This window comes from Melanerpes formicivorus, unplaced genomic scaffold (assembly GCF_026170545.1).
Source record: "Melanerpes formicivorus ecotype bairdi unplaced genomic scaffold, bMelFor1.0.p_v2 SCAF_1, whole genome shotgun sequence".
Classification (NCBI taxonomy): Eukaryota; Metazoa; Chordata; class Aves; order Piciformes; family Picidae; genus Melanerpes; species Melanerpes formicivorus.
This window is the reverse complement of record NW_027142353.1, coordinates 39942414-39968841: the sequence shown is the minus strand read 5'-3', so window position 1 is coordinate 39968841 and position 26428 is coordinate 39942414. Positions and strand designations below refer to the sequence as shown.

The window sequence follows — 26428 nt, the reverse complement described above, 5'->3', positions numbered from 1 at the left end:
ACATCAGTACAAACTTTAAAATATTGAGATGAGTTTTATGAGGATACATACAAAGGGCAAAGAGAAAGGTAGTGCATCAGATGATACAGTTTCATATTTCTACCCATCGACAAGTTTGAATATAGATATGCATATATAAATAAAATGCAGCACTCATTTCCAAAAATCATAGAATCATAGAATTGTTACGGTTGGAAGGGACCTCAAGGATCATCTACTTCAAAGCCCCTGTCGTGGGCAGGGACTCCTCATACTAGATCAAGATGCTCAGAGCCACATCCAGCCTGACCTTAAAAACTTCCAGGGATGGGACCTCTATCACTTCCTGTTCCAGCATCTGTTCCAGCATCTCACCACCCTCATGGGGAAGAATTTCTTCCTAACATCCAATCTGAATCTACCCATTTTTATTTTTCTTACATTCCTATCATAACCTGACACCCTAAAAAGTCCCTCATCAGCTTTCCTGTAGGCCCCCTTAAGGTAATGCAAGGCCACAATAAGGTCTCCTCGGAGACTTCTCTTCTCCATACTGAATAGCCTCAACTCTCTCAGTCTGTCCTCACAGGAGAGGAGCTCCAGCCCTCTGATCATCCTAGACTCCACATTCTTAATTCCTTTTAGATCTTGTGTTAATAAAATTGATTTTGTTGCATTGTTGCAAGTGCCACAAACCTTACCGGATGAAATTGTCAAGTCTCTCACTTTGTGGAGGTCCATGTGGCAAAATGAGCTTTGCGTCTGTTATTGAAGATTGCAGTGCTCATGAACTGTCTATTTCAACAGAATTTTAATTTCAGCTGAGAATGGCTTTGATGTAATATGGTTTAAAAATTTTCAGGTAGGTGAGTGTAAGTGGAAGCTTGAAAGACTGACCAAATTCCATACCAAAGATGATTGACAGATCAGAAGGGATTTTCTGAGAGATCAGATGATGCAGGGATACATAATGCATGAGAACACTTCAACCTTTGGATCACTGGCTTAAACAGTTATTTTAAATCATTACTATTTGAAAGCTGCTTGCCAGACAATCTTAAGCAAAGTGAGTTAGTAGAAGGTTCAGTATTAGAAACTCTTTGGCCAGCAAGGCTTATATTTTCTTATTTTTCCAAGGATATATTGGTTGGACACTGGAGGAAAGGTATACTGCTTTTACCAGTGCTATTATTTGTTCATACACCTATTTTTCTCTGCCTTTCTGGTCTGGCACATGGTTAGAGCACTTGCTTGGTTTTCTAGTGAATGAGTTTAAGATGGAATAACAAAAAAAGCAATGTTTTTTTATCATCATCTCTATCATCATCAATGCATTACCAGCCTTGATACCCACTGTATTTTTCTAAACTGCAGCTTGAATTTGCTCTGTAGTAATTGCCCACTCCTATTACATATTAGAACCATTTTGAAAAAGTAGAGGGAAAGTGGCATGAAAGCTTCAGTTCAACTTAATTCCCTTCATCTTCAAGGAAAACAACACATTCTTCTTCAGACACATTCTGGCTACTCTTGACTACACACATTGTAAGAAGATCATTTTGATTACTAGAAACAAGAAGAAATAGCAGAGTGACATTTTATTTCTCCTTGAATAAAGCAAAGAATAGCCTGGGATCAGAAAACACAGTTCTTATCCAGCACTCAAATTCTATTTCCAGCTTCTCACTGACTCTTCAAATGGCCTGGAGTAAATCACCCTGCCACTCTGGACATCAGTCCTTCAAAGTGCATTTTAAAAAGGAACTATGATGCCAAGCTTTTAAAGAGCACTTGGATTCCCCTGGATAGTGCTGCTGCAAGGATACTTATAGTATCATTTTTTTTTTTCTTTCCAGCCAAATACTCTGATTGCATTTATTTTTCCAGCAGAGAAAGAACTTTTTCCTTACTTTCATTCAGAAAGGGGTAAAACCTGTCCTTCATGTAACTGTGAGTAGCTGCCAGTATCTTAGGAAATTGCTCATTAATTTCAGGGGGTGAAATATTTCCCTCATGTTAACACATTACATTAATGCTTCAGGTATAATCAGAAAAAGTTTGATGTGCTGAGTCTACAACTCATTTCAATTAATTAGCAGGACAGTTTCAGCAGTTTGCTTTTGGCTGCATTATTCAAAATTTCATTATATGCCACCGTCCAAATGCAGATGTATGCTGTTGCTCAGATTTATAAGCTGTATTATAAAAGCAGACCTGTAGGAAACTGGAAATATATGCTTACTGCATCTCAAGAGCCAATAAACCATTGTCAATTTGGGACCAACAGGACCCTGTGCAAAAAAAAAAGTTAACCATGTATATATTATTTTCTTGTCATTCAACTTTATTTATGAAAAGTTGCATTTTAGCCCAGTAATTTAATTCCTCATCAGAGTTTCAGGAGTTCATCATGATAGCCATTGAATATAGTCTTAGAATGTCTCAGGTTTTATGTTCTTACTACAAATTCTTGACCTCAGTATATGAATGTTGTGGGTTTGGGAGGAAGGCCCAGCCTTCTCCTTCCCACAAAGAGAGGAAAAAAAATGAAAGAAACCACAGCCAGCCACAGCCAGAAGAGCAAAAAGGAAATGCTATATTTACAAGCAGGTTTAGTGTATGCAGGGTATGTATACACAATTTACAGTATTTACAATATATACACAGAAATATACAGCAAAGTAATACAGGAAAGAAATTCCCCTCCCCCTGCTGGAGGAGGGTTCCCCCCCTGTACCCTCTTCTCTCCCTTTTTCCCCAGAGAGGGTTAGAAAGTTAGAAAGGAGCAGTTGTTAATTAAAAGCAGTTATAAATTAGAGCAAAATGTTAGTAGGTTTGCAGGCCTCACGCTTATCAGTCCAAGGTCAGTCTGACAGAGAGCTAGAAGCGAAAAGGGAGGAGGGAAAGTGAACTGAGGAAAGTCTCAGCTGGACTCAAGACTTAAAGTTGCTTTCTACCAATCTACCAATGAAATTTGTTTAGACCTGCCCTTTGTTTATAAAACATTCAGCCACAGTGTTCCTTTCTTAAAGGCACAGCCTCAAATGGCCACAATGAATACAATTTTTGTGTAAAGTCACACTGTTGTGACTAGTGATATAATCTACCTCTGTATCCAATTAATTAGCAAACAGATCTCTGTGGTGTGGGGAATCATCCTCAGGGACAAAGTATGAATGCTGTAAATAGAAAATCAGTAATGCAAACTGTAAGATGCCCTTTCTCCCTTTTCTGTTATGCATTAAGGATTACCCAAATGGATGCTGTGTGACCGTCTGCACACACATGGAGTTTCAGATTTCCACTTAGAAAAACAAGGCATGGCCAATCTTTCCCTGTCTCCACCCAGTCACCCAATTTAAGAGGAAAGGAGTACAGCAGAGAAGTATGCTAAAGGGCTATTCCTCAATTTTCTGGCAATCAGAGGCAAGTCTACATGGCCAGGAACAGATATCTTTACAGATGCTCTGTCCTCATCTTTATATCATTTTCACATTGACCTGGAGGTAGAGTGGGTTGCTGAATAACTTTACAGCTTAGGGTCAGACATGTTGCTAGAACTAAAACATAAAATTACTTTGGCACTCACATGAAAGGAATGAGAACTGAATATTCCATTCTTAGAAAGTAACCTCAGAAACCTGGACCCACCTGTTGTCACATGACATAATGATCAGAAGTGCTATGCTTGTTAATTTTATCAACTGCTGAAGCAAATTCACCAGGTTTGGTCTTGTGCTGACCTCACACAAAATAGGTAATACAGAATAATCTGTAAAGTGTGAACCATTATTATATATATATGTGTGTGTGTGTGTATATGTAGGTATGTTTTATTATAGGTTCCTTGAGACTTTTCTTTTTACTGATCCTGTTCCACAGCTCTATGTCACTGACTTGCTCATGGCACTCTACATGGTGTTTGAAAGAGAGCTAACAGAAACAGGTTCACATATAAGTAACCACCATTTCTGGTAAATTCTCAGTTACTTGAATGACAAGTGATGAAGGAATAGTGATGATTTTTGATCAGCTGTTCATCTGAGTGCAAAAGGAAGGTGGTTTGTACAAATGGTTTCTTCTGTACTGTGGTTGAATGAGAGCTTGTCAGCACACAACAACACTTCAGAACATTGAGCCTACTGAAGGCTGCCTTCACATGTCCTCCAAGGAGGTGCAACCTATGCACAATGCTTATCCTTCAGTCTTTCCTTGCAGCAGTATCACCATCTCAAATCTGTGGACCTATTTGCTCCCACAACTGCTTCCTGTCTGATTTCAGCCCCAAAAATCAGGCAGGTCAGTTTTAATAATTTCTTCTTTCATACTGAAATGATTTAAAGAGTCCAGCTGGTTAACTGGCAACAAACTCCAGCAGAAGGAGTGATGACTATTAGGGAATAATAATTTCTATGCTTGGGAAAAAAAAAAAAAAAAAAAAAAAAAAAAAGGCAGCTAAACCCTGACATAGTCTCTCCTTTATTCTTGACTAGTAAATTTCTGAACCAGTTAGTATGAGCACCCCTAGCAACCACAACCTGGACTAAAATGGTTTTCCTAAGTTCTGATGTACACCTGTAACTGCTTATTATATAGCCCTATTCCATTGTTGCTAGCAAAACCTGCAAGTTTTCCTACAGTCATAAGAATAAATGGTCAACATTTCTAAATGTTTCCTAAAACACCAAATGTAAGTACTAGTTATGACATAAATGAGCTGCTGGAAAACCTGTAACAGCATACATCTTCACACACCATAAAAAACATCTATATACCTAGTGTGAAGCATAACTTCAGGCATGTAAGGTAAAACACTTTGCATAAATTGATATTATTATAGCCCACAGTTTTCTATATACATAAGATTTGATGCGCTGTGGGAGGGAGTTTCAGAAGGGAATGTAGCCAGCAGTGTAATTAATTTATTCTTCAAAAATGTCACTAAATAATCCTAGTGAGAACAAGGAGACAGACATTAATTCTAGATTATTATGCAAAATAGGTATCAGTGTCATTTGAGAGGGTCAGGGCAGTTTACTGTTAATATGTTAAAGGCAGACAACCTGAGGCTAGAGTGACCTGGGTCTGCAAGATGTGGTATCAATAATCCAAAGCATAAAGCCAATGGTCTCTTTGAAAAACAACTAAACTTTTCAAGTTACAGTGTAGGGGCCACACAAAGAGAGCAGAAAAAGGAATTATTGACAACTTACCTAATGCTGTTCTTGCTGGTGTGGCATCTTTTTTAATCCAAAAGGATACCCAGGAAAGAACAACTGTTAATATACAGGGAATGTATGTTTGAATAGTAAAGTACCCCATTCTTCTACTTAAGTCGAAGTATATAGTCATGACTACATAATCACCTGCAATAATAACACAGAAAACAATTTGACATTGTGGTTAGATATAGAAAATTATTCACTGACATGCTATTTTTTAAAGTTTTATTTTGCTAAATATACTTTTCTATTCTGATTCCCTTTAGTCTTAAAACTGAACTCTGTGGAAATATTGATTTATTTGGATACGAAGAGGGACTTGGTAATCTAGATGAGAAAATTTTTGAAAGGCATACTGAATTTCCAGACTTCTGGAAGACTCCATGGTCACAATTATGAAACTACTGTCATTTACCAGGTTTTTTAAATAAGCCACACAAAATTCCCCCTCCTGCAAGTTCTGTCTTCCATAATTTCAGGTTTGAGTGACTTCTGTTACCTTCTTTTGAGACATGAATCGGACACCAGGGGTCTTTATGACAAGTGTAACGTGAACATAAGTATTCTTTATGTAAGAAATCATTTACAGACACTAGTGCCTCAATGCTGGTGAGAAAGGTCAGACTGCATGCTTTGAGAGGACTCATTGAAAAGGGTCTTTTTGTAAGCATTTCTCTACTTCAAAGCAGTTGTGGTCACTTGCATCTGTAAACCTTCAGAAGGTGAGTTTGATTATAAAGTTTATTTTTCTGCTGGATAGTAAAAAATCATAAAATCAAGAGTTCAGTACAAAGGCTAGTTTATCTCACTTTATATGATTTTCTTCACAGTTTCTCCTCTGCTAACCCTTGTTACTGCATGGGATTAATAATCTGTCTCTCTCTCTTTACTCAGTAGGGACTACTGACCCTATCACCTTTGCCCTTACTGACAGCTCCCTCAGCTTTGTTGAAGTTAACTATCCTTTTCTCTCAGACAGTCACAGTGATTAACAGTAAAGAAACTAAACTGAGATGAATTTCTGTACTTCGCTTGAAGTATGTTGATTCCATTTCAGATGTGAAGAAGAGTTTATATGTCTGCAAATTTTTGCATGTGTCAGATTTGATTTAAGTTATGTTGCTTCTTGCTACAAATCTTGACATTTTAGAATACTGTAGTTGCAGAAGACATAATTTGCAATAGTAAGTCTGTCCAGTTACAGCAAACCATCAGAAGACTGAAGAACTGGTAGCACAGAGAAATTAGTCTACCAATGAATACAGGTAGAGGCAAAATAGATTCATTAGTTGAGACAAATTAAAGCTTCATTTTCTAGTAACAGAGAACACATGAACAAACACATTTAAATACTGCATATAAAATAATTCAGCAAGAATACCTTCCATCTAAAGAATGCCTGAAGGCCAGTGTAAAATGAGTCAGCTACAGTACAGTCAGAAGTAAATAAAAATCTGAGTATGGGATATGGGGAGAGAAACTTAAAACAGTGAGTCAAAAGGGAAAGTTTCTGTGTGTTAAGTACATTGGTTTGAGACAGATATATTTAAAGGTATTTGTATAAGCCTGTGGGTGATTGCATCATGCTTGTTAGATGAATGTACACATTTTCACAACTACTGTATCAATAAAAAGTGTGTGATCTCAAAAATTTGGACAGTCATTTCAGAAGCCTTGCATATTTTGTCATTATCAGAGTGAGCTTTAAAGAAAGAGCTCACTGCTATTACAAATAAGAAGTACTGCAGTAGATCATGACATAGCAAGCTTTGTTGGTTTTTCACAGGCTACAGGCTATTTTCATTCTACTAATCTCCAATCTCCATCACGTTTTTTCTGTTCAGGGAATGGCAGCAGGAACCATTGGTTCTGCTGGCTTATTGTTAGAATACATCAGGTGTCTAATCTGGTTTGCCACAATGAAGAATGACTTACATCACAGCCACCGAGATGATTTCATAGAAATATGTGTAAGGAGTCAGAGGCTGTGTAAACTTTACAGTGCTTCTACTGACAGCAACCAACCCAACAATCATGGGGAAAAAAAATGTGATAATGATTCAAACATTGTCTGTTCAGGCAGAAGGATGAACAAAAAAAGAAATCAGATGCTACAGGAAAAAAACCAAGTCTTTACATTTCCTTTACTTAGTAATTATTATACTCAGAACTGCATGTCCATGGAGTATGGTATAAAGCAGAACAATCTGCAGACTTCTTACTGTGTACACAAAATTCAAGTACACACACAGGTCACTACTCCTCTGAATAGCATGGTCACAACACCCAGCACAGCAAATAAGAACAGGGCTAGTTATTGGACATTAAGCTACTGAGCAAGTAGGGCAGAGTCTGCAAGGTCCCCAAGGTCTTTAACTGAAATAAATGTGATAAGCTCAGAGTAGGAGAAAATCATGGTGCATTTCAACTGTTTTGCAGACAGGAACTGAGGCAGAGATGAAATGATACACAGAGTCCATCAACACATTTAGTGACAAACTAATTCAGTGTCTTTCAAACAGGATTTATTTCCCTTAATTTAGAAAATTACAAGGTAAATTCTACAGATGACATGCACAGTGTGGCCTACTTTCTATACTTAATGAAGATAAATTGGGAATTTTAGTATATGGTTTGTTTAATTTGCTTTAGAGATGCACTTTAAAAAGAGATTGATGTGCCTAGAATGTTTGCATTTCTCTCCTGTGATTAAAAAAGAAGTGATTAGCTCAGATGTAGACAAAGACATTTTAGAGACTTGAAGATAATCCAAGGAGTCAGTCCCACCCCTTGATTCCATAGTGAAAGCTAAACTGGGCTGCTTCTGTGAAGACACTATTATTTTACCTGAATATAACAACCTGTTAACCTTTTAAAAGGTATTTTATTTTACTCCTTTTTCACAGTTAAATTGGTGTCGTCCTTCCTTCCTGAATTCCTTCATGCCTTCTTTCCTAAATTTCTCCCCAAATTCCTCCCTTCCTGAATTACTTCATTCCTTCCCTAATTTCTTCCTTCATACCCACCATCTACAGAACATCCTTTCAGCAAGGTAAATAAAAGAACTGTGTCATGGTCAAATTTCACAAGGATCTACAAATTTCCAAGTATCCAACAAAGACTCATAGATGGCTAACAAGCACCTAATGAAGATGAAATCCTAATATAATGAGTGGCTACATTCCTTTTGCCAATAACTTATTTTCTTAGGTCTGAGTTCCATACAAAAGTTCTCGCAATGAAGAAAGCACACCCGATCATGCAGGCAGCAGCTGCGCATGTGGATTTATATACTGTGCCCTCTGATTTCTACGCTAACTTACAGAAACACTTTTACAGATACTATACCAAAAGACTAGGAGGACAATTCGGTTCAGTGAAATTACTGATGGAAAGTGGAAGTAGGAGGACAATTTGCTGTTTTCTCTACAGTATTCTAACCATGTCTAGAAAAGATGTGGCTCAGAGACAATGAATACTGATGACACTGCTTAGAAGGAAGAGGAAATTACGACTGTTGAGATTCAGAGTCCTAACTGGAAGCACCAACATTGTGACTGCTGGCAGAGCCAAGCATGTTTCTGTGCAACATGTTCCAAATGCATTTTTATGGCAAATTACAATTTTCAAATAAATTACCACTTCAGCTCTATCCTCATCCAAGTAAACTTCTGCTGAGATTCCTAACCTGTCTCTTTGCATAGACACGTATATGTGTTATGGTTACTTTCCTTGTTGCACTACTCCAAATTGCTGCTTTATCATTATTATTATCATTGTCTAAATTACTTCTTCCAGAAGTAATTACTCTCTATGTATCTAAAAGCACTAGTCTGCAGCTTAAAGCAAAGTAGCTCTGGTACATACATTTCTGACTTTATCTATATACAAAATAATTTGCACAAAGTAACTCTCCTCTCTTCTAAAATACCTGACCTACAATTCATTGTGCATTCCCTGAGGGCATGAGCAACACAAAGGAGAGAAAAAGCTTTCAAGAACTCTGCAAAGGGCCTTCTTGCTCCTTGTCTCTGTCCAGAGAGGGTAAGAGACTTAGTTATTTTGAATATTCCCATGTTACGAAATTAGAGGAACAAACAAGGCCAAAATATCAACAGTGAGGCTATTTATTAACAGAATAAAGTGGACAGAACAGAAGAAGGGAGAGAGAGAGGGAAAAATAGAGAGAGAGGGAGAAGAGGGAGAGAGGAGTGGAAAGGAATTATATTACCACACCCCTCACCCCCCATGTAGTGGGTTGAGACAGTTTGGATCTGTGGAGGAAGGGCGCTGCTGCTTTGGCCTGGAGGAGAGGTCATCCTTGTTGGCTGTGCTGTCCTCCACTGGAGGAGGGGAGGGAGAAATCCCAAAGTCCACGTCCTTCTTCAGAGCAGTATTGCCCTAGTCTTTTCCTTCTTTCAAGCCAGTAGTTGCTCAGGTATCACAGTATAACTAACTAACTAACTAAGGTTGGAAGAGACCTCGAGGATCATCGAGTCCAACTTATCAACACAGACCCCATGACTAGACCATGGCACAAAGTGCCACGTCCAATTCCCTCTTGAACGCCTCCAGGGATGGTGACTCAACCACCACCCTGGGCAGCCGATTCCAATGATGAACGACTCGCTCGGTGAAGAACTTTCTCCTCACCTCAAGTCTAAACCTCCCCTGGCACAGCTTGAGACTGTGTCCCCTTGTTCTGGTGATGGTTGTCTGGGAGAAGAGACCAATCCCGTCCTGGCTACAACCACCTTTCAGGTAGTTGTAGAGGGCAATGAGGTCACCCCTGAGCCTCCTCTTCTCCAGGCTAAACAATCCCAGCCCCCTCAGCCTCTCGTCATAGGCCTTGTGTTCAAGGCCTCTCACCAGCCTTGTTGCCCTTCTCTGGACATGTTCAAGTGTCTCAATGTCCTTCTTAAACTGAGGGGCCCAGAACTGGACACAGGACTCAAGGTGCAGCCTAACCAAAGCAGAGTACAGGGGCACAATGACCTCCCTGCTCCTGCTGGCCACACTATTCCTAATGCAGGCCAGGATGCCATTGGCCCTCTTAGCCACCTGGGCACACTGCTGGCTCATATTCAGGTGGCTGTCAATCAGTATCCCCAGGTCCCTCTTTGTTAGGGAGCTCTCCAGCCACTCCGACCCCAGCCTGTAGCTCTGCATGGGTTTGCTGTGTCCAAAGTACAGCACTCGGCAATTGGACTTGTTAAATGCCATCCCATTGGATTCTGCCCATCTGTCCAGTTGGTCAAGGTCCCTCTGCAGAGCCTTTCTATCCTCTAATTGACTAACAACTGCTCCTAACTTGGTGTCATCTACAAACTTGCTGATGACTGACTCAACCCCCTCATCCAGATCATCAATGAAGATGTTAAAGAGGACAGGGCCCAGCACTGATCCCTGGGGGACGCCACTGGTGACTGGCCGCCAGCTGGATGGTGGCACCATTCACCACCACTCTCTGGGCTTGGCCCTCCAGCCAGTTCCTAACCCAGCACAAAGTGTAGTGGTTCAAGCCACGCGTTGACAGCTTAGCCAGCAGTTTGCTGTGGGGGATGGTGTCAAAGGCCTTGCTGAAGTCCAGGTACACTACATCCACAGGCCTCCCCACATCCACCAGTTTTTTAGCTATGTGTCCAGGTGGTGAATCCATTGTCCTTTGCACCATCCTCTTCCAGGGTAGCTGATGGGTAGAGATGATCTTGTCTTATGCATATTCCAGAAAGTATAGATAGCAGTGGCATCTGCCCATTATTTCCATGGCAGCTGCAGTCTGGTGAGCAATCTTTATCCTTTGTTTGGGCAGGTCTCAGTTCATGATATAGTCACAAGGTGATTTGCATCCAGGATTTGTAGACAGGATTCCTACACTCCTTCACTAGCCTTCAGATCACTACCTGTCATTACTGCAACTGTAAGAAGACGGGATGGGGCTGATTATCTGACAAAGCCCCACAATTAAGGCAAGATGGGAAAACATTCCTTCCAAACTGCAAATCATTATATCAGTGTACTTCATTTAAAAGTATTTACATAATGATTGCTTAACAAGACCACTGGAATAGCTAATTCCAAAAAAAAACTTCACTTTGAAACCCAGACAGGAATTCTCCTTTCACAGAATCACAAAATATTAGGGTTTGGATGTGACTTCCAGAGATCACCAGCTCCAACTCCCCTGCCAAAGCAGGATCACCTAGGGTAGGACACACAGGAACTCATTCAGGCAGGTTTTGAAAGCCCCCAGAGGAGAAGACTCCACAACCTCTCTGGGGAGCCTGCTCCAGTGCTCCATCACACTCAGTACAAAGACATGTCTCCTTGTGTTGAGGTTTAACATCCTGTGTTCTAGCTTGTATCTGTTGTTCCTTGTGCTATCACTGGGCACCACCGAAAAGAGACTACCACTTTCATCTTGACATCTATCTCTCAGATATCTATAGACATTGATAAGATCCCCTCTCAGCCCTCTCAAGACAAAACAGCCTCAGTTCTATGAGTCTTGCTTCATTAAAAAGACCTTCAAGTTAAAGGTGAAACATTGAACAAGACTGCAACTGGTTATTTTAAGAAAATATTTTTAAATGATAAAATTCTACACTATAAATAATTTATTTACTTAAACCATACTATGTTATCTTACCACACATTTTCATTTATCTTCCCATTATTCTATGAGGTTAGCAAGTAATACAATACCAATTATCTGAGAAAAACCTAAACAAAGTTTGACTTTACCAAGTATGCAATATGAAACTACCATGCATATGCAGAGGAGTTTCAGCATGTGAGTGAAGGTTGCATGTCAGTTGTCCATCACTAGAACTGCAGAATAATGAGGAGTGGCAGAGTACACGCATGCAGAAAAAAAGGTGGAAGTTATTAGAGTGAGGACTCACACTGTGTTTCATGAGTATTTCTTTATTGATCAGTGAGACTACAGAGAGTACAGTGAGGCAATGTCCTTATTATTGTAATAATCAATAAGATGAAAAAGAACTTTCTAGTCATCAGTGGGCTCTGGGAGGTTTTTTTGTGGTTTTGTGGTTTTGTTTGTTTGTTTTTAATATATTTTTACTTGGAAGCCAAGAGAAGATTGTACTTAATCCTGCCATTAGCTCTTCATTTTCTCCCAACCTGTTTTCTGATCTTTGCTTTCTAAACTGCTTTTCTCTCCCCAGCCCTCAGAGACATGCTCAATGAAAGTTTGAACTATTTTCATTATTAAAATGAAAAGAGATGAATCAAGATTTCTTAAAGTATGAGTGAAAACAGAAATTTGGAGTTCATAGAATCATTAAGGTTGGAAAATACCTCTAAGATCCAACCCTCCAACTGTCAACCCAACTTAAGCATTAAGCCCACTAAACCATGCTCTGATGTGGCATGGCAACATGTTTCTGCATACTTCTAGGAATGGTGACTCCATCACTTCCCTGGGAAGCCTATTCCACAGGCGGACCACTTTCAGTAAATAGTTTTTCCTAATATCCAGACTAAACGTCCCCTGGCACAACTCCAGGCCATTTCCTCTCATCCTATCACCTGATACTAGGTGAAGAGGCATCCTTTCAGGTAGATGGAGAGAGCAATAAGGGCCCCCTCTTCTCCAGACTATGCAATCCAGTTCCCTCAGCTGCTCCTCATGAGACTTGTTCTCCAGGTCCTTCACCAGCTCCGATGTCCTTCTCTGGACATGATCCAGCAACTAATGTCCTTCTTGTAGTGAGGGTCCCAAAACTGAACACTGAAACTGTTAGAGGTGCAGCCTCCTCTGTTATCCCATCCAATCATGGTATCTCAGTTATCAAAGTATCACCATGAAAAGACCTAAATGCTAGAGAAGCATACAGGAATCCAAAATAATCACTTAAGTGACAGCATGACTTTGATTCTATTCTATTCTATTCTATTCTATTCTATTCTATTCTATTCTATTCTATTCTATTCTATTCATCAGTGATGATAATGATGTGATTGAAGTTGAGTAAATATTGCTCTTGCATGTATATGTATATTTTTATTATGATTATTTTCATTAAAGTATTTTCATTAAAGTATTTTCAGTTTTGTTTTGTAATTTGTGAGTCTCTCTCCATTATTCTGTTTCTCTTCCCTTCTGGGAAGGGAGAGGGGTTAATAGCATCTGTCACTTGTTTAGTGGTTGGATCAGCCCTAACATTTGACAGTCATAGTTGTGCTTTTAAAGACAGTTACTTTTGGTTCAGCTGTAGTTTTGTTGTATCTCATATTCGAAGTTTAGTGTCCAGAGTTTAGTGGCTGTTGTAAGGTGTAAGTAATATTGGAAAATCCTTCAGAAAATGCAGCTTCATCAAGCCACATAACGGGAATAAAAACATATAGTGCTATAAACAAGACTTCAATCCAGTAGTATCAGTCCAGTCTGATTGCAGCCTTAACAGTAGAAAAATTTCCTACATAAGCTCTATTTGCATTCATGCACCAGTGAGAAAGTCAATATACAAATATAGCATAGCATGCATGCTCCATTACTCAGTGTTCCTAAGAGGTGTTACTATTTGCCATATATAGGTTTTCTTTTGTACTTAAAGAAGTAACAATAGCAAATGAAATAAAAAAAACACAATAGCTTCCTATATCAGTGAAAGTAAATGCAGGATCAGGATGAAAATGAGTGTCATATGTAGGAACAATTTTTATTTGTTTGTTCTTAATAGGATTTATTGATAGGAAGCTGTCCAATGATTTCTGTACAGAACATTGTTCATGCTCCACAGAACACTGAATACTGTAGGAAGTCTGAGAATATAAACCACTCATGACTCTTGCATTCACTTTGCTCTGAATAAGCACCAAATCATGCCTGGGAACACCCAGGTTTATGTCATCTGTCAATATTGATCACATCTACTTTATTTTTCAGACTGATAAGGTAAAGGAAGAGTGACCCAAAAGAGAAGAAAGGAGTCCTCAAAAATTCTGAAGACAGGGATGAGCAAGATAAGTGGTTCAGTGACATGAAAATGATGTTTCTTTCACAATTAATAGTTGTAGAGTGGTGGACCAACTATAGTGCAGGGAGATATCTACTGATGCTTCCAACCCAAAACATTCTATAAGTCTATGATATTTACATGGTATTAGGATAAACATGATGGAGGGGTTAAGAACAACTTGCTCTGGGACTATCACACGTAGCAATGACATGAACACCTTGCTAATACTGATGGATTTCCAGTCATAGTGATATCATTTTGTGATCACTGCTATTAGACATTAGCAGCATGCAAGTCCTTCATGATTAGGCACCCCACAAACAGACCAACAGGCACTTTTGAATGTTTTCTCCAAGATACATTAGTTTTACATATGCAGACAGAATCCATCAGTACTGGTAATCTAATGAAAAAGAGTATGTGACCCACATTCTCTACATTTCACTCAAATTAAGACTTTGGAAGAAGAAAATGTAGGAATGCTTCCATTTCTGAAAGGGCTTAGAACTGCAGAATGGAAGTGTTTAATGAGGTCCCTCAGGGGTAACCAAAAAATTTCACCAGCAGTCTTAATTTACACCTCCAATATTTTTAATTATATTTTTTTTTCTTCACAGCCAGCAGTCTCTTTGCCTTGCGCTTTTCTTCCACAGACTAATCAGAATGCAACATGAGAAGAAAACAGCAGATGCAAAGAATGACTACAGGTGAGAAATAACTAACTGGGAAAATATAATTCAGTTCTGTGCGAAGGAAACTCAGGAAATACTAACTACAGTTAGGCTCCCATTTAAATATCATACACACCTTTGCAATATGACCAAATACAAAACAACCATCATATTCGGGACCTACTTTTCCTAACAGCTACATGAGCAATAGTCTTGTCTGGGAAAGAACCCATATACAAATTTTTCATATTTCTCCCCTGATTTAGAAACCAACAAAGTGAAGAATTAAGTACCTCATTTACACAGATTGGTCAGAGTCCTCAGTAAGACAACATTCATTATGCTCAATAAGTATCAACATGAGGAGAGGAGTGGGCTCAAGAAAGACTAGTCTTAAGATTTACTCTATGAAAGGTGCAGTAACCAAGTGCTATATCTGAATCTGGTACCTGCTTACTGATTGCTAGTTTTTGACTTAATATTTGAGAATGGCATTAGATTAGCCAGGGTTGAGGTTGGCACTGTGTAAATAGATGCTCGAGAAGTTTCGTCAACAGCAAAGTAAAATTTACTGTGTACATTTGTTTCAGTAAAAATGCTTTTGAATAAAACCTGGGGAAGAACCAAGATATTGTTCTCATCCCTTTTCCTCCTTTTTTTTTTTTTTCTTTCTGTTCCTGCTCTTTGCAAAGAGAGACAATTCCTCTGTGCAGACTGTACCTTACAGAAAGAGAAGTATCTTACAAGTTACCACTGATCAATTACTGTGGCATTTATTAATAAGCCTGAGTATGGTAAGATGCTCCCCTTGAGATGTAATACCTTAAACAGCTTTATAGTTGGCAATTAAGATTAGTTTTCCCTTAACATATTATTTTCTTTTTTAATTTGAGCACATAATTTGAGCCTTGACTGCTGGTAATTTCAGTCTACACCTAGACCTCTGCTGGTCATTAATTCCAGTTTATACCAGACCATGCAGTAGATGTGTAATAGCAATAATGGAAATAAATCCAGTTGTGTCCAGCTCAGGTAAAAGGCTATTGTGCTAAGCTCCTACATGGTTTAGCCCCTGGAATTAGGTTTCTAAGATGCTGCCAACCAGTTACATACAACTTTGAGTCTTTGTACATAAATGAAATGTTAATAAGATGCTAATGGCAGATGTAACCTCCTTAAAACTGTCAGAAAATGAACAGGACAGGCTGTTATATTTGAAGTGCATGGAAGAGCCTGAAGGTTCACTTGTTGATGCAAGCAGGTAACTTTTCCACTAATAGTTAAGTGTACAAGTGGACAAGGGTAACAATCTTGGTACATAGCAGACTGAAAATGATGGATCATCTATGAGCACAGCACTGCCTTGAGGTTTTGTTTGGGTTTTTGTCGTGGGGGGTTGTTTTGGTTTGGTTTTGTGTAGCTGCATTTGATCAGTGTTTCACATAGTTTTTAAGGATAAATGGGCCACCTGTGAAAATATTTAGAACTGAATTAAGGAAAACAATAGTGCAGCACTGGAGATTTTTTTACTTTCAGAAAGATTACCCTAAAAAAGAAGTCCTTCTACATTTTTTCTTAGTATAATTTGTTACCTGGTTTGATTTAAATTATTATTTAAGGCAAGTAATGTAATTAATGATTGCCATAAAATAATTGGTTTGTCTGTTATGGAATGAGCACATTTAAATGTGCAACATTTAAATGCAACTGAAGTAGATAAAAAAAAAACCAACAAAACAAATCTGAAAAGTATCTTCACATCAGTTCAATCATGAAAACTCTAACTACTTCCTCCTTGATTTTCTTCTTGAGTCAACCTTGTTCTACCTGGTTTATTTCAGCTGGAGCTACCTATCCTCAAGCAGTCTTCATTTCAGTTCCATTATTTCCTTATTTTGATTATTTTCCTACTTTAAGAAAGAGTTGTATGCAATTTTGCTCCATCTCAAACTATCACACACATTTTTTCCCCTCTAGCAGGTTCCCTTTTAGTCTACAAACAAGTTCTGAAATTATCTCTTCAAGAGTTTTGCGTATATTGAATTTCAATGTCAGAAAATGAAATTTGTTGTTTAAAATAATCATTAAACACAATTTTTTTGATGAAGCAAATAAATAATTCTGTCATCTAAATATCAGCCAGAGTGACATACACACTTGTAAGATAACATATATGTCTCTCTGTCATGGCAAATATAATTAGTTCCCATGAGCACTCAGGAATATCTTCCTGTTCTTATAGTATCTTTTATGATACTATCCATGAGTTATTAATTTTAAGTGGTTTTAATAAGGGCATGGATGATTTAATGTAGTAGACAGTATTATAAAAAATTTTCTGATAACATCCCATAGATATGAAAATACATAAATTTAAATGATAACTCTTAGGACTGAACCAATACATGAAGTTAGTAAGTCAAGTCTGTGTGATTATGGTTTTGTTAAACTTGGTATATATATTGTTCCCTCCCATCCCACCCTCTCAACTGTGCAGTAATGAGCTTCATTGATAGCTGATAATTCTTACCTTGTGAGTATATTTCTACTCTATCCTTGAATGGATTTCTATATAACTGCTTAATAATTCAGTTGTTCTTTTGTTTGGGTTTGCTGTTTTTTTGTTTGTCTCAAGTTATGAAGTCTCACAAAGCCTGAAACTTTGCCAAGAGGGAATATTAAATTTTTAGCAGTTTCTTCCAGAGAGCAATTAATAACAAAAGCCAAAATGGTCAGACCTTTGTGGTTGTTGCATTTATGTTTTTTATTTGTTGGTTTGTGACAAAAAATAGCAGCAAATTTTCTTGATTTTCATCCAAAGGTTTGCTAGATTCAATGGCCTCTATTGAAGCTATCTGCTTTCTGATTGAACAAAGATTCCTCTGAATATTTTCTATCCTTTATTTATAGGCCATCCTGTAGTCTTACTGATACCTGAGCTCAAGGACTGATACTGAGTTTTTAGCACTCAACTTCAGAAATGGACATAACACTGGCATTTTGCCACAGGTTCACAGGCATTTTGTTGACAGTGGAGAACTCGTGTGTTCTGATGGTCTTGAACCACCTTCCAGACTCTGAATAGCAATATAGTCTTTCCATGGAATTTAATATATTCTGCCTCCATCCAAAGCCTTTTCTGATTTATATTTCGGCACCAGTTCACCAGCATCTAATCTCAGTGCCAGCCAACTCATCCCTGTCATCTCCCTTATCTCAAGTGTCCCAGTCTCCTCTATACTGCATGGCTGCATTTCCTACAACAGTTTTCTTGCCCAGCCTTCCCAAGCTACTTCTCTGTTTTCCATTTTCTTCCTCTCATGAGCTTCTAGTTCCACCTTTCCCATTTTGCCTCTCCCTGGGTATTAGTGTCCTTGTCAGACCATGCCCAGCCCCTGATCGGAGCTCCCAGTTTCTCATTGCCTCCTAGCTCTGTCTTCTCTTGGAAACTTAATGAATTTATTAATGAACTTTGAATAGTAATGAGGCAAAATCATCAAATGTGGCATGCTTTTAAGTTAAGTTCAGAGAAAAAGAAGATCAAGAAGAGAGGATGTTTTGACTCCTGGACCTTCAGGGTGTTTTACACAGCTCCTTCAGTGTGATCTTGTGACCAGAGAGAGTCTGAAATGGGTCTGCAGTATTTTCAAACACCAATATGGCAATAATTCTGCTCTAGAAGCCAGGGAGCAGAACTGGAGAGGTGTGGACAGTGAGGGCTGGGTTAGAGATCTCTTATACCATCTGAAGACACACAAATCCATGGGCCCCAATGCGGTGCATCCACAAGTGCTGAGAGAATTGGCTGAGACTGTTGCTGAACCTCTCTCCATCATCTTTGAAAAGTCATGGAGAACAGGAGAGGTGCCTGACAACTGGAAGAAAGCAAATGTCACTCTAGTCTTAAAAAAAGGCAAGAAGGAAGACCCAGGCAACTACAGACCAGTCAGCCTCACCTTCATCCCTGGAAAGACAATGGAGCAGCTCATCCTGGAGGTCATCCCTAACCACATGGAAGACAAGAAGGTTATCTGGAGTAGCCAGCATAGATTTACCAAGAGGAGATCCTGTCTGACTAATCTGATAGCCTTCTATGAAGTTATGACAAAATGGGTAGATGTTATAAATGCAATAGTGGTTTGTGATTTGTGTTACAAAATACAATATTCAGGGTGGTAGTGGCAGTTGGCTTGTTTTGAGAACAGGGGGTAAATTTTCAGACTGTTTTGACTTCAAACAGGAGCCTTATGCCAACTTTCTCAGGACCGCAGAATGTTTACATTAGATAAGTCCTGTGCTGCAGCTGTGCCTGTGTGAGAAGATGAGTTATTCAAAGGATACAGGAGCAGGAGAAAGACCTCCCCTGCCTCATCTGCAACCCCCACTACAAGGAAAGTGCCTACTCAAGAAGCCCAAGAAGTTGCTAGAATTTATTATCATATCCCTGCCTTCTATTAAGCATAAGCATGCGTATGTAGATGATGTAGCTATATAAAGAAAAGATGGTAATTGTAAGGTGTTTTTTGGCAGAAACTGGAGGTGTCAGTAGGGGGTGGGGGAGTCTCTGCAGCCTGGCACACCTCTTCCTTGCTGCTTGCTTGCTTCTCCTTTTTTAATAAAACAACTCTCACAAGAAACTTAGAAATGTTCTTGTGTGGCCCATTCATAACAGTAGATGAGGGAAGAGCAGTGAATGTCATATACCTTGACTTCAGCAAGGCTTTTGATACTGTCTTGCATAACATCCTCATAGAAAAGCTCAGGAGATGTGGCATAGATGGCTGGTCCATGAGGTGGATTGCAAACTGGCTCGACAACAGAACTGAGAGGGTCGTCATCAGTGGCAGAGAGTCAAGTTGGAGGCCTGTGGCCAGTGGTGTTCCCCAGGGATCAGTATTGGATCCAGTTTTGTTCAACATCTTTATCAACAACCTAGATGAGGGGATTGAGAGTACCCTCAGCAAATTCAATGATGATACAAATCTAGGGGGTGGTTGGCTGACACCCCAGCAGGCTGTGCAGCTATCCAACGTGATGTGGACAATCTGGAGAGCTGGGTGTAGGCAAACCTCATGAAGTTTAATAAGGACAAGTTCAGGGTCCAACATCTGGGGAGGAATAACATGCACCAGTAGAGGTTAGGGTCTGCCCTGCTGAAAAGCAGCTCCATGGAGAAAGACCTTGGAGTGCTGGGGGACAGCAATTTCTCCATGGAACAATGTGCTCCTGTGGCCAAGAGAGCCAATGGTATCCTGGGGTTTATTTAAAGGGTGTTTCCAGCAGGTCAAGGGAAGTTCTTCCACCTCTCTACTCTGCCCTGGTGAGACCATACCTGAAATACTGCGTCCAGTTCAAGAAAGAGAGAGACCTGCTGGAGAGAATCCATTGGATACCCACAAGAATGATTAGGGGACTTGAGCATCTCCCCTACGAAGAGAGACTGAGATCCCTGGGTTTGGCAGTTATAGGCTATGCCTTCAAAAGTTAACTACAGATTTTTGAGCAGAAGAGTGAAGAAATTTAAACAATTCACAGTTGGGTGTAAAAAGGGAAACAAATGATTATTCTAAACAAATTTCATTGGCCAGATGTGAGATGTACCACTAGCAATACCTCACATCCCACTTCATTCCTTTCTCCCTCTTCTGGCTGTTGCTTCTGCTCTGCTTGGCTGGGAGGATCTAATTGCTACTAGCTGACTTTGCAGATAAAACTATCAGTACTCTCCTAACTTTTTTTTTCTCTTTTCTTCTAATTAAACAGAGGAAAGGGGGAGGAGGTTAGGGAAGAGGGAAGCAGTTACCCCCACTCCTTTTGGGGATCCCATTAGGGGTTCAGGGGAGTTTCCATGCTGTGTTCTGATTGTAAATACCTGTATAATACGGTAAATCCTGTATAATACTGTAAATCCTGTATATTTGTACATATTCATTGCACTCCATTGTTGAGTGCAGTTATTGCTTGTAAATATATCTTCCATTTGCTTTCCCTGACTGAGTGAGCCAAGCTTTTGTTAATGCTGGTAGGCCAAACTACCACACTGGGGCTATTTAATCTTGAGAAGACTCAGAGGGAATCTCATCAATGTCTATAAATACCTGATGGGTGGTGCGGTGGGTTAATGTCCATCCTGAAAAACAAATAAAACAGGGTGGAGGGCTTGCAGGTGCTTTGCCCTCCCTGCAGGACATTTTCCCCCTGGGAAACTGAGTCTGTTTCACTCCCTCCTCCCTGCCCAGCTAGGGTATAAAAAGCAGGACATTGCAGCCAGTAGGCCTCCTTTTGGCTCCTACATCTCCTGGATGAGAGCTACTGCAGCTCCCTTCCTGCTCCTCTGCCACGTGGTTGGGTCTGATCCTTCTCCCTGCTGCCTCCATGCCTCTTCAGAGAGAGACTGGTTTTGTATTCTTCTTCTTTGTCCCCATCCCATCCATCCTTATTCCCTGCCCTTGTGAACCTTACCTGTTATTGTTATATATATATATATTTTATATATATATATATATTTATATATATTATATATATTTTGTTTAAAGAAAACTCTTTACCTTTCTACTTCCAAGCCAACTCCATATTATTGTTTGATGGATTTGCTCATTCCTTTTTTTTTTTTCCCCTCTCTGTTGGGAGCGAGGAGGGGGGAGAGGGGAGTGGGGGAGAGATTCTCAGCCTTGCCCCCATCTGAGCTCTTAACTCCCAGTTAAGGCTTAAACCACCACAGATGGGTATCTAGTGGAGGGGACCAAGATCTTTTCAGTTTTGCACAGTAGTAAGACAAGAAACAATGTATTCAAGCTTGAACTTAGAAGACTTCACCTCAACATGAGGAGAAACTTCTTTACAGCAAGGGTGACAGAGCGCTAGAACAGACTGCCCAGGGAGGTTGTGGAGTCACCTTCTCTGGAGACTTTCAAAACCCACTTGGATGCATTCCTGAGTGGACCAGCCTAAGTGATCCTGCTTTGGCAGGGGGGTTCACAGTATCACAGTATCACAGTATCACTTAGGTTGGAAAGGACCTTGAGGATCATCGAGTCCAACCTATCACCACAGACCCCCATGACTAGACCATGGCACCAAGTGCCACGTCCAATCTGCCCTTGAATGCCTCCAGGGTCGATGACTCAACCACCTCCTTGGGCAACCCGTTCCAATGACGAATGACTCGCTCGGTGAAGAACTTCCTCCTCACCTCGAGTCTAAACCTCCCCTGGCGCAGCTTGAGACTGTGTCCCCTTGTTCTGGTGCTGGTTGCCTGGGAGAAGAGGCCAACCCCTTCCCCGCTACAACCACCTTTCAGGTAGTTGTAGAGGGCAATGAGGTCACCCCTGAGCCTCCTCTTCTCCAGGCTAAGCAATCCCAGCTCCCTCAGCCTCTCCTCATAGGGCTTGTGTTCAAGGCCTCTCACCAGCCTTGTTGCCCTTCTCTGGACACATTCAAGTTGGAACCGATGATCTCTTGAGGTCCCTTCCCACCTCTAATATACTGTGATACAGTAATTTCCCTGGAAAATCATTCTGCATTTATTAATTCTCAGATGAAAATTCTTCCTTCAATGCCTTAACTCACATGGAGACCTCCATACAGGTGGAGTAAGAAAGGACATTCTAAAATTAACTATCCCTCTTCTGCAAAATTTATTCCCACAAATAATGAATTTCTATTCCCACAACTTTTTTATTATTTCAACTCTTTCTTGCTTTACTTACTGAGTGAAAACTTTTGGAAACTTAATTTCTTCCATTAGTCACGTGCTTTGAGCAAGAAGCAATAAAGCATTAAACAATAGTTCTCAACTACCAAGACTGCTTATAGTTTAGCTGCTTAAATGGATGAGCAAGAGACAGGACCATAGTCTTAAAAAATGCAAGGTGGGCCTGTTTATGATTCATATTTTTTGATTATGTAATTAAAGAAAAATGGAGTAGAGAGCTAGATACCTTCTCAACACTTCACTTACCATGAAGTCAACATTTCATATGAATATTTCCAGGTCTTTAAGGATTTGCACTATAAGATTATATCAAGTTTTAATGATGTTTGGGTGGCTGAATATGTTTGATTAATAAAACTGCTATTTTTCATTATTCAAGCTAAGGTTGTCAGGTTTCTAAAAACTGAATTGGAACATCAAAGCTGGAAATCATCAGAGATACTGTAATACTAGTGCATGAGACTGCATTCACATGGAATTACAGAGAGCAAAAACTATATTTTATCATCATGGAAAAAAGTACATATTTAATTACACAGATGTGGTTATAGAGAATTTTTCCTGGGTGTTTTTTTAGTTTACTATTTTTAAGCATATTCAGCTGGAACAAAATGCAAATTCCAAAGTTCATATATTGCAGATGAACAAGTAAATATTTCCTCTTCTAGTTTCTTTCTTCAAACTCCAGTAATGTAGACAACATCATGGTCATTTTTTTTTCAGTAAAAGAATGTAATAAAATACATCTGTAGTAGAAAATCGGACCATTTAAGTTTAGTTAAAATGTTCTTTTGCCTTTTTATGGGATCATGCAAACATTGGCAAAATAACTTAAAAAATATTTACATCCCCCTTAAAATTATCTAAGTTACCACAATAGATTCAAGGGAAGAGATAACAGGTTCCCCATCTCCTCTATTTCTTCTTGCTTTTCTGATTTAGTGGTCTTCTTATAACATATATCTATCCATAGATTATACTCCAAAAATGTCCCTACATGTAGTGTGAACATACAAGAAAAGCTACCTCTTAAGCAGTTTGGCAAATTGATTTTACGGAATGAAAAGCTGCAACTGTCAGAAGGCAAAAAAATAAACCCACCAAAAGAAAAAAAAACACAAACAAAAACAAACACACCATAAAACCAACCAAACCAACCAACCACAAAAACCCTACCCAACCCCCCCTTTAAAAGTTCACTTTTAATACAACCCTTTAAAAATATTGATGGTTTTCTCTTTTGGATAGAAAGTGATTTAAATTTCCAGTGTTGATGACTGGATGTCTCATAAAATGAAGTGGTGGGAATCAGGATAGGTAAGGGGGAAAATAAAGTACCTTGAGGGAATTGAATTAGGTCAAAATGTTGCTATTTTTGTCTGTAAGTAGTTTGAGTCAGTTCTGATTTAGCATAGCAGTAACACCATGATCACAGTCCCCCAGAAGAAGAGGACTGGGGACAGGAAAGGTAAATAAGAAAAAAAGTATTTTGACATTGGAAGAAGGAAAGCCTTTCAAGATACATAACACCACACGGAATCTTAATTCCTCACTAGGATGTCTTGCTTTGAGAACAAAACTGATACACAAATAAAGATCACTAAAGCTAGAGTCAGTTTCTGACTTTGTTGAACCCTTGCATTTGCATTTATAGAGAACAGTACTGTGACACTGTAACTCACTTCACCCTCGCTTCTCACTTTGATGAACATTTCATGATTTTGTGCTCTCCAGGAGAGACATGTGAGAGAGAAGGGGTGGAGGGGTGGCCCTGTACATCAGGGCGTCTCTACACAACATGGAACTAGAGATCAAGGATGATCAGGTTGGGTGCCTGTGGGTAAGAATTAGAGGGAAGGCCAACAAAGGCAGACATCCTGGTTGGAGTCTGTTATAGACAACCCAACCAGGATTAAGAAGTTGATGAATTATTCTATAAGCAGAAGATTGCCAAACCTTGTTCTCATGGGTGATTTTAACCTGCCGGATATCTGCTGGGAGCTTAACACAGCAGAGAAGAGGCAGTCTAGAAGGTTCTTAGAGTGTATGGAGGATAGCTTCTTATCCCAGCTACTGTGTGAGCCTACCAGGGGTAAGGCTTTGCTCAACCTTCTTTTTACCAGTAGAGAAGGGCTGGTGGGAGATGTGGTGGCTGGAGGCTGTCTGGGGTCTAGTGACCATGAGATAATTGAGGTTTCAATATGCAGTCAAGCTAAGAGGGACAGCAACAAAACCTCCACTCTGGAGTTCCGGAGGGCAGACTTCAGGTTACTCAAGGAACTAACTCAGAAGGTACCTTAGGAAACAGTCCTTAAAAACAAAGGGGTCCAGGAGGGCTGGACCTACTTCAAGAAATAATTCTTGAACATGCAGAAACAGGCTGTGCCAATGTGCCGGAAGATGAGCCACCAGCATAGAAGGCCAGCCTGGAAGGGCAATGAACTTCTGCGTGAATTAAGGAAAAAAATGAGGGTGTATCAGGAAGGTGAAGCAACCCATGAAATGTTTAAGGATGTTGTTAGGTCACGTAGGAAAAAAATGATAGAGGCATAAGCCCCTTTAGAGCTCAGACTAGCCACAGCTGTGAAGGACAACAAAAAATCCTCCCACAAGTATATTAATGGCAAGAGGAGGTGTAAGGACAACCTCCACTCCTTGGTAGACATGGAGGGGAATATATAATAACCAAAGATGAGGAAAAGGCAGAGGTACTTAACACCTCCTTTGCCTCACTTTGAATAGCAGGATAGGTTGTCTTCCGGGCAACTGGCCTCCTGAGCTGGCAGATGGAGGCAGGGAGCAGTATAGTTCCCCTGTAGTCCAGGGGGAAGTAGTCAGAAACCTGCTTAGCCACTTGGATCCCCACAAGTCCATGGGACCAGATGGGATCCATCCTAGGGTGCTGAAAGAGCTGGCAGATGAGCTGGCCAAGATGCTCTCCATCAATTTTCAACAGTCCTGGCTCACAGGAGAGGTCCCAGATGACTGGAAGCTGGCCAACGTGATGCCCATCACAAGAAGGGCCAGAAGGAGGAGCCAGGGAATTATAGGCCTGTCAGCATGACCTCAGTGCCAGGCAAGATTATGGAACAGGTCATCTTGAGTGCAATCACACAGCACTTACAGGATGGCCAAGGGATCAGGCCCAGCCAGCATGGATTTTGGAAGGGCAGGTCCTGCCTGACCAACCTGATCTCCTTCTATGATCAGGTGACCCACCTGGTGGATGTGGGGAAGGCTGTGGATGTAGTCTACCTGGACTTCAGCAAGGCCTTTGACACCATCCCCCACAGCGAACTCCTGGCCAAGCTGTCAGCCTATGGCTTGGACAGCAGCACTCTGTGCTGGGTTAGGGACTGGATGGGGGCCAAGCCTATAGAGTGGTGGTGAATGGTGCCACATCCAGCTGGCCACCAGTCCCTAGTGGTGTCCCCCATGGATCAGTGTTGGGCCCCAGGCTCTTTAATATCTTTAATGATGATCTGGATGAGGGGATTGAGTCCATCATTAGTAAATTTGCAGATGACACCAACACCAAGCTGGGGACAGGTATTGAACTTTTAGAGGGTAGAAGAGCTCTGCAGAGGGACCTTGACAGGCTGGACAGATAGGCAGAGTCCACCGGCATGAAATTGAACACATCTAAGTGCCAGGTTCTGCACACTAGCCACAACAACCCCATGCAGTGCTACAGGCTATGGTCAGAGTGGCTGGAGAGCAGCCAGGCAGAAAGTGACCTGGGGGTACTGGTTGATAGTAGGGTGAACACGAGCAAGCAGTGCACCCAGGGGGCCAAGAAGGCCAATGGCATCCTGGCCTTCATCAGAAATAGTGTGGCCAGCAGGTGCAGGGAGGTCA

General features: G+C 40.2%; 1 protein-coding gene across 1 annotated transcript in view; it reads right to left on the bottom strand.

The window, feature by feature from the left end:
- The window catches only part of GABRG3 (gamma-aminobutyric acid type A receptor subunit gamma3), a 411489-nt gene that overhangs the window by 9923 nt on the left and 375138 nt on the right, over positions 1-26428 (bottom strand). The window contains exon 7 of the mRNA XM_068140659.1: positions 5193-5345. Coding sequence (XP_067996760.1) covers positions 5193-5345 — 153 coding nt within the window. The remainder of the gene's footprint in view (positions 1-5192; positions 5346-26428) is intronic.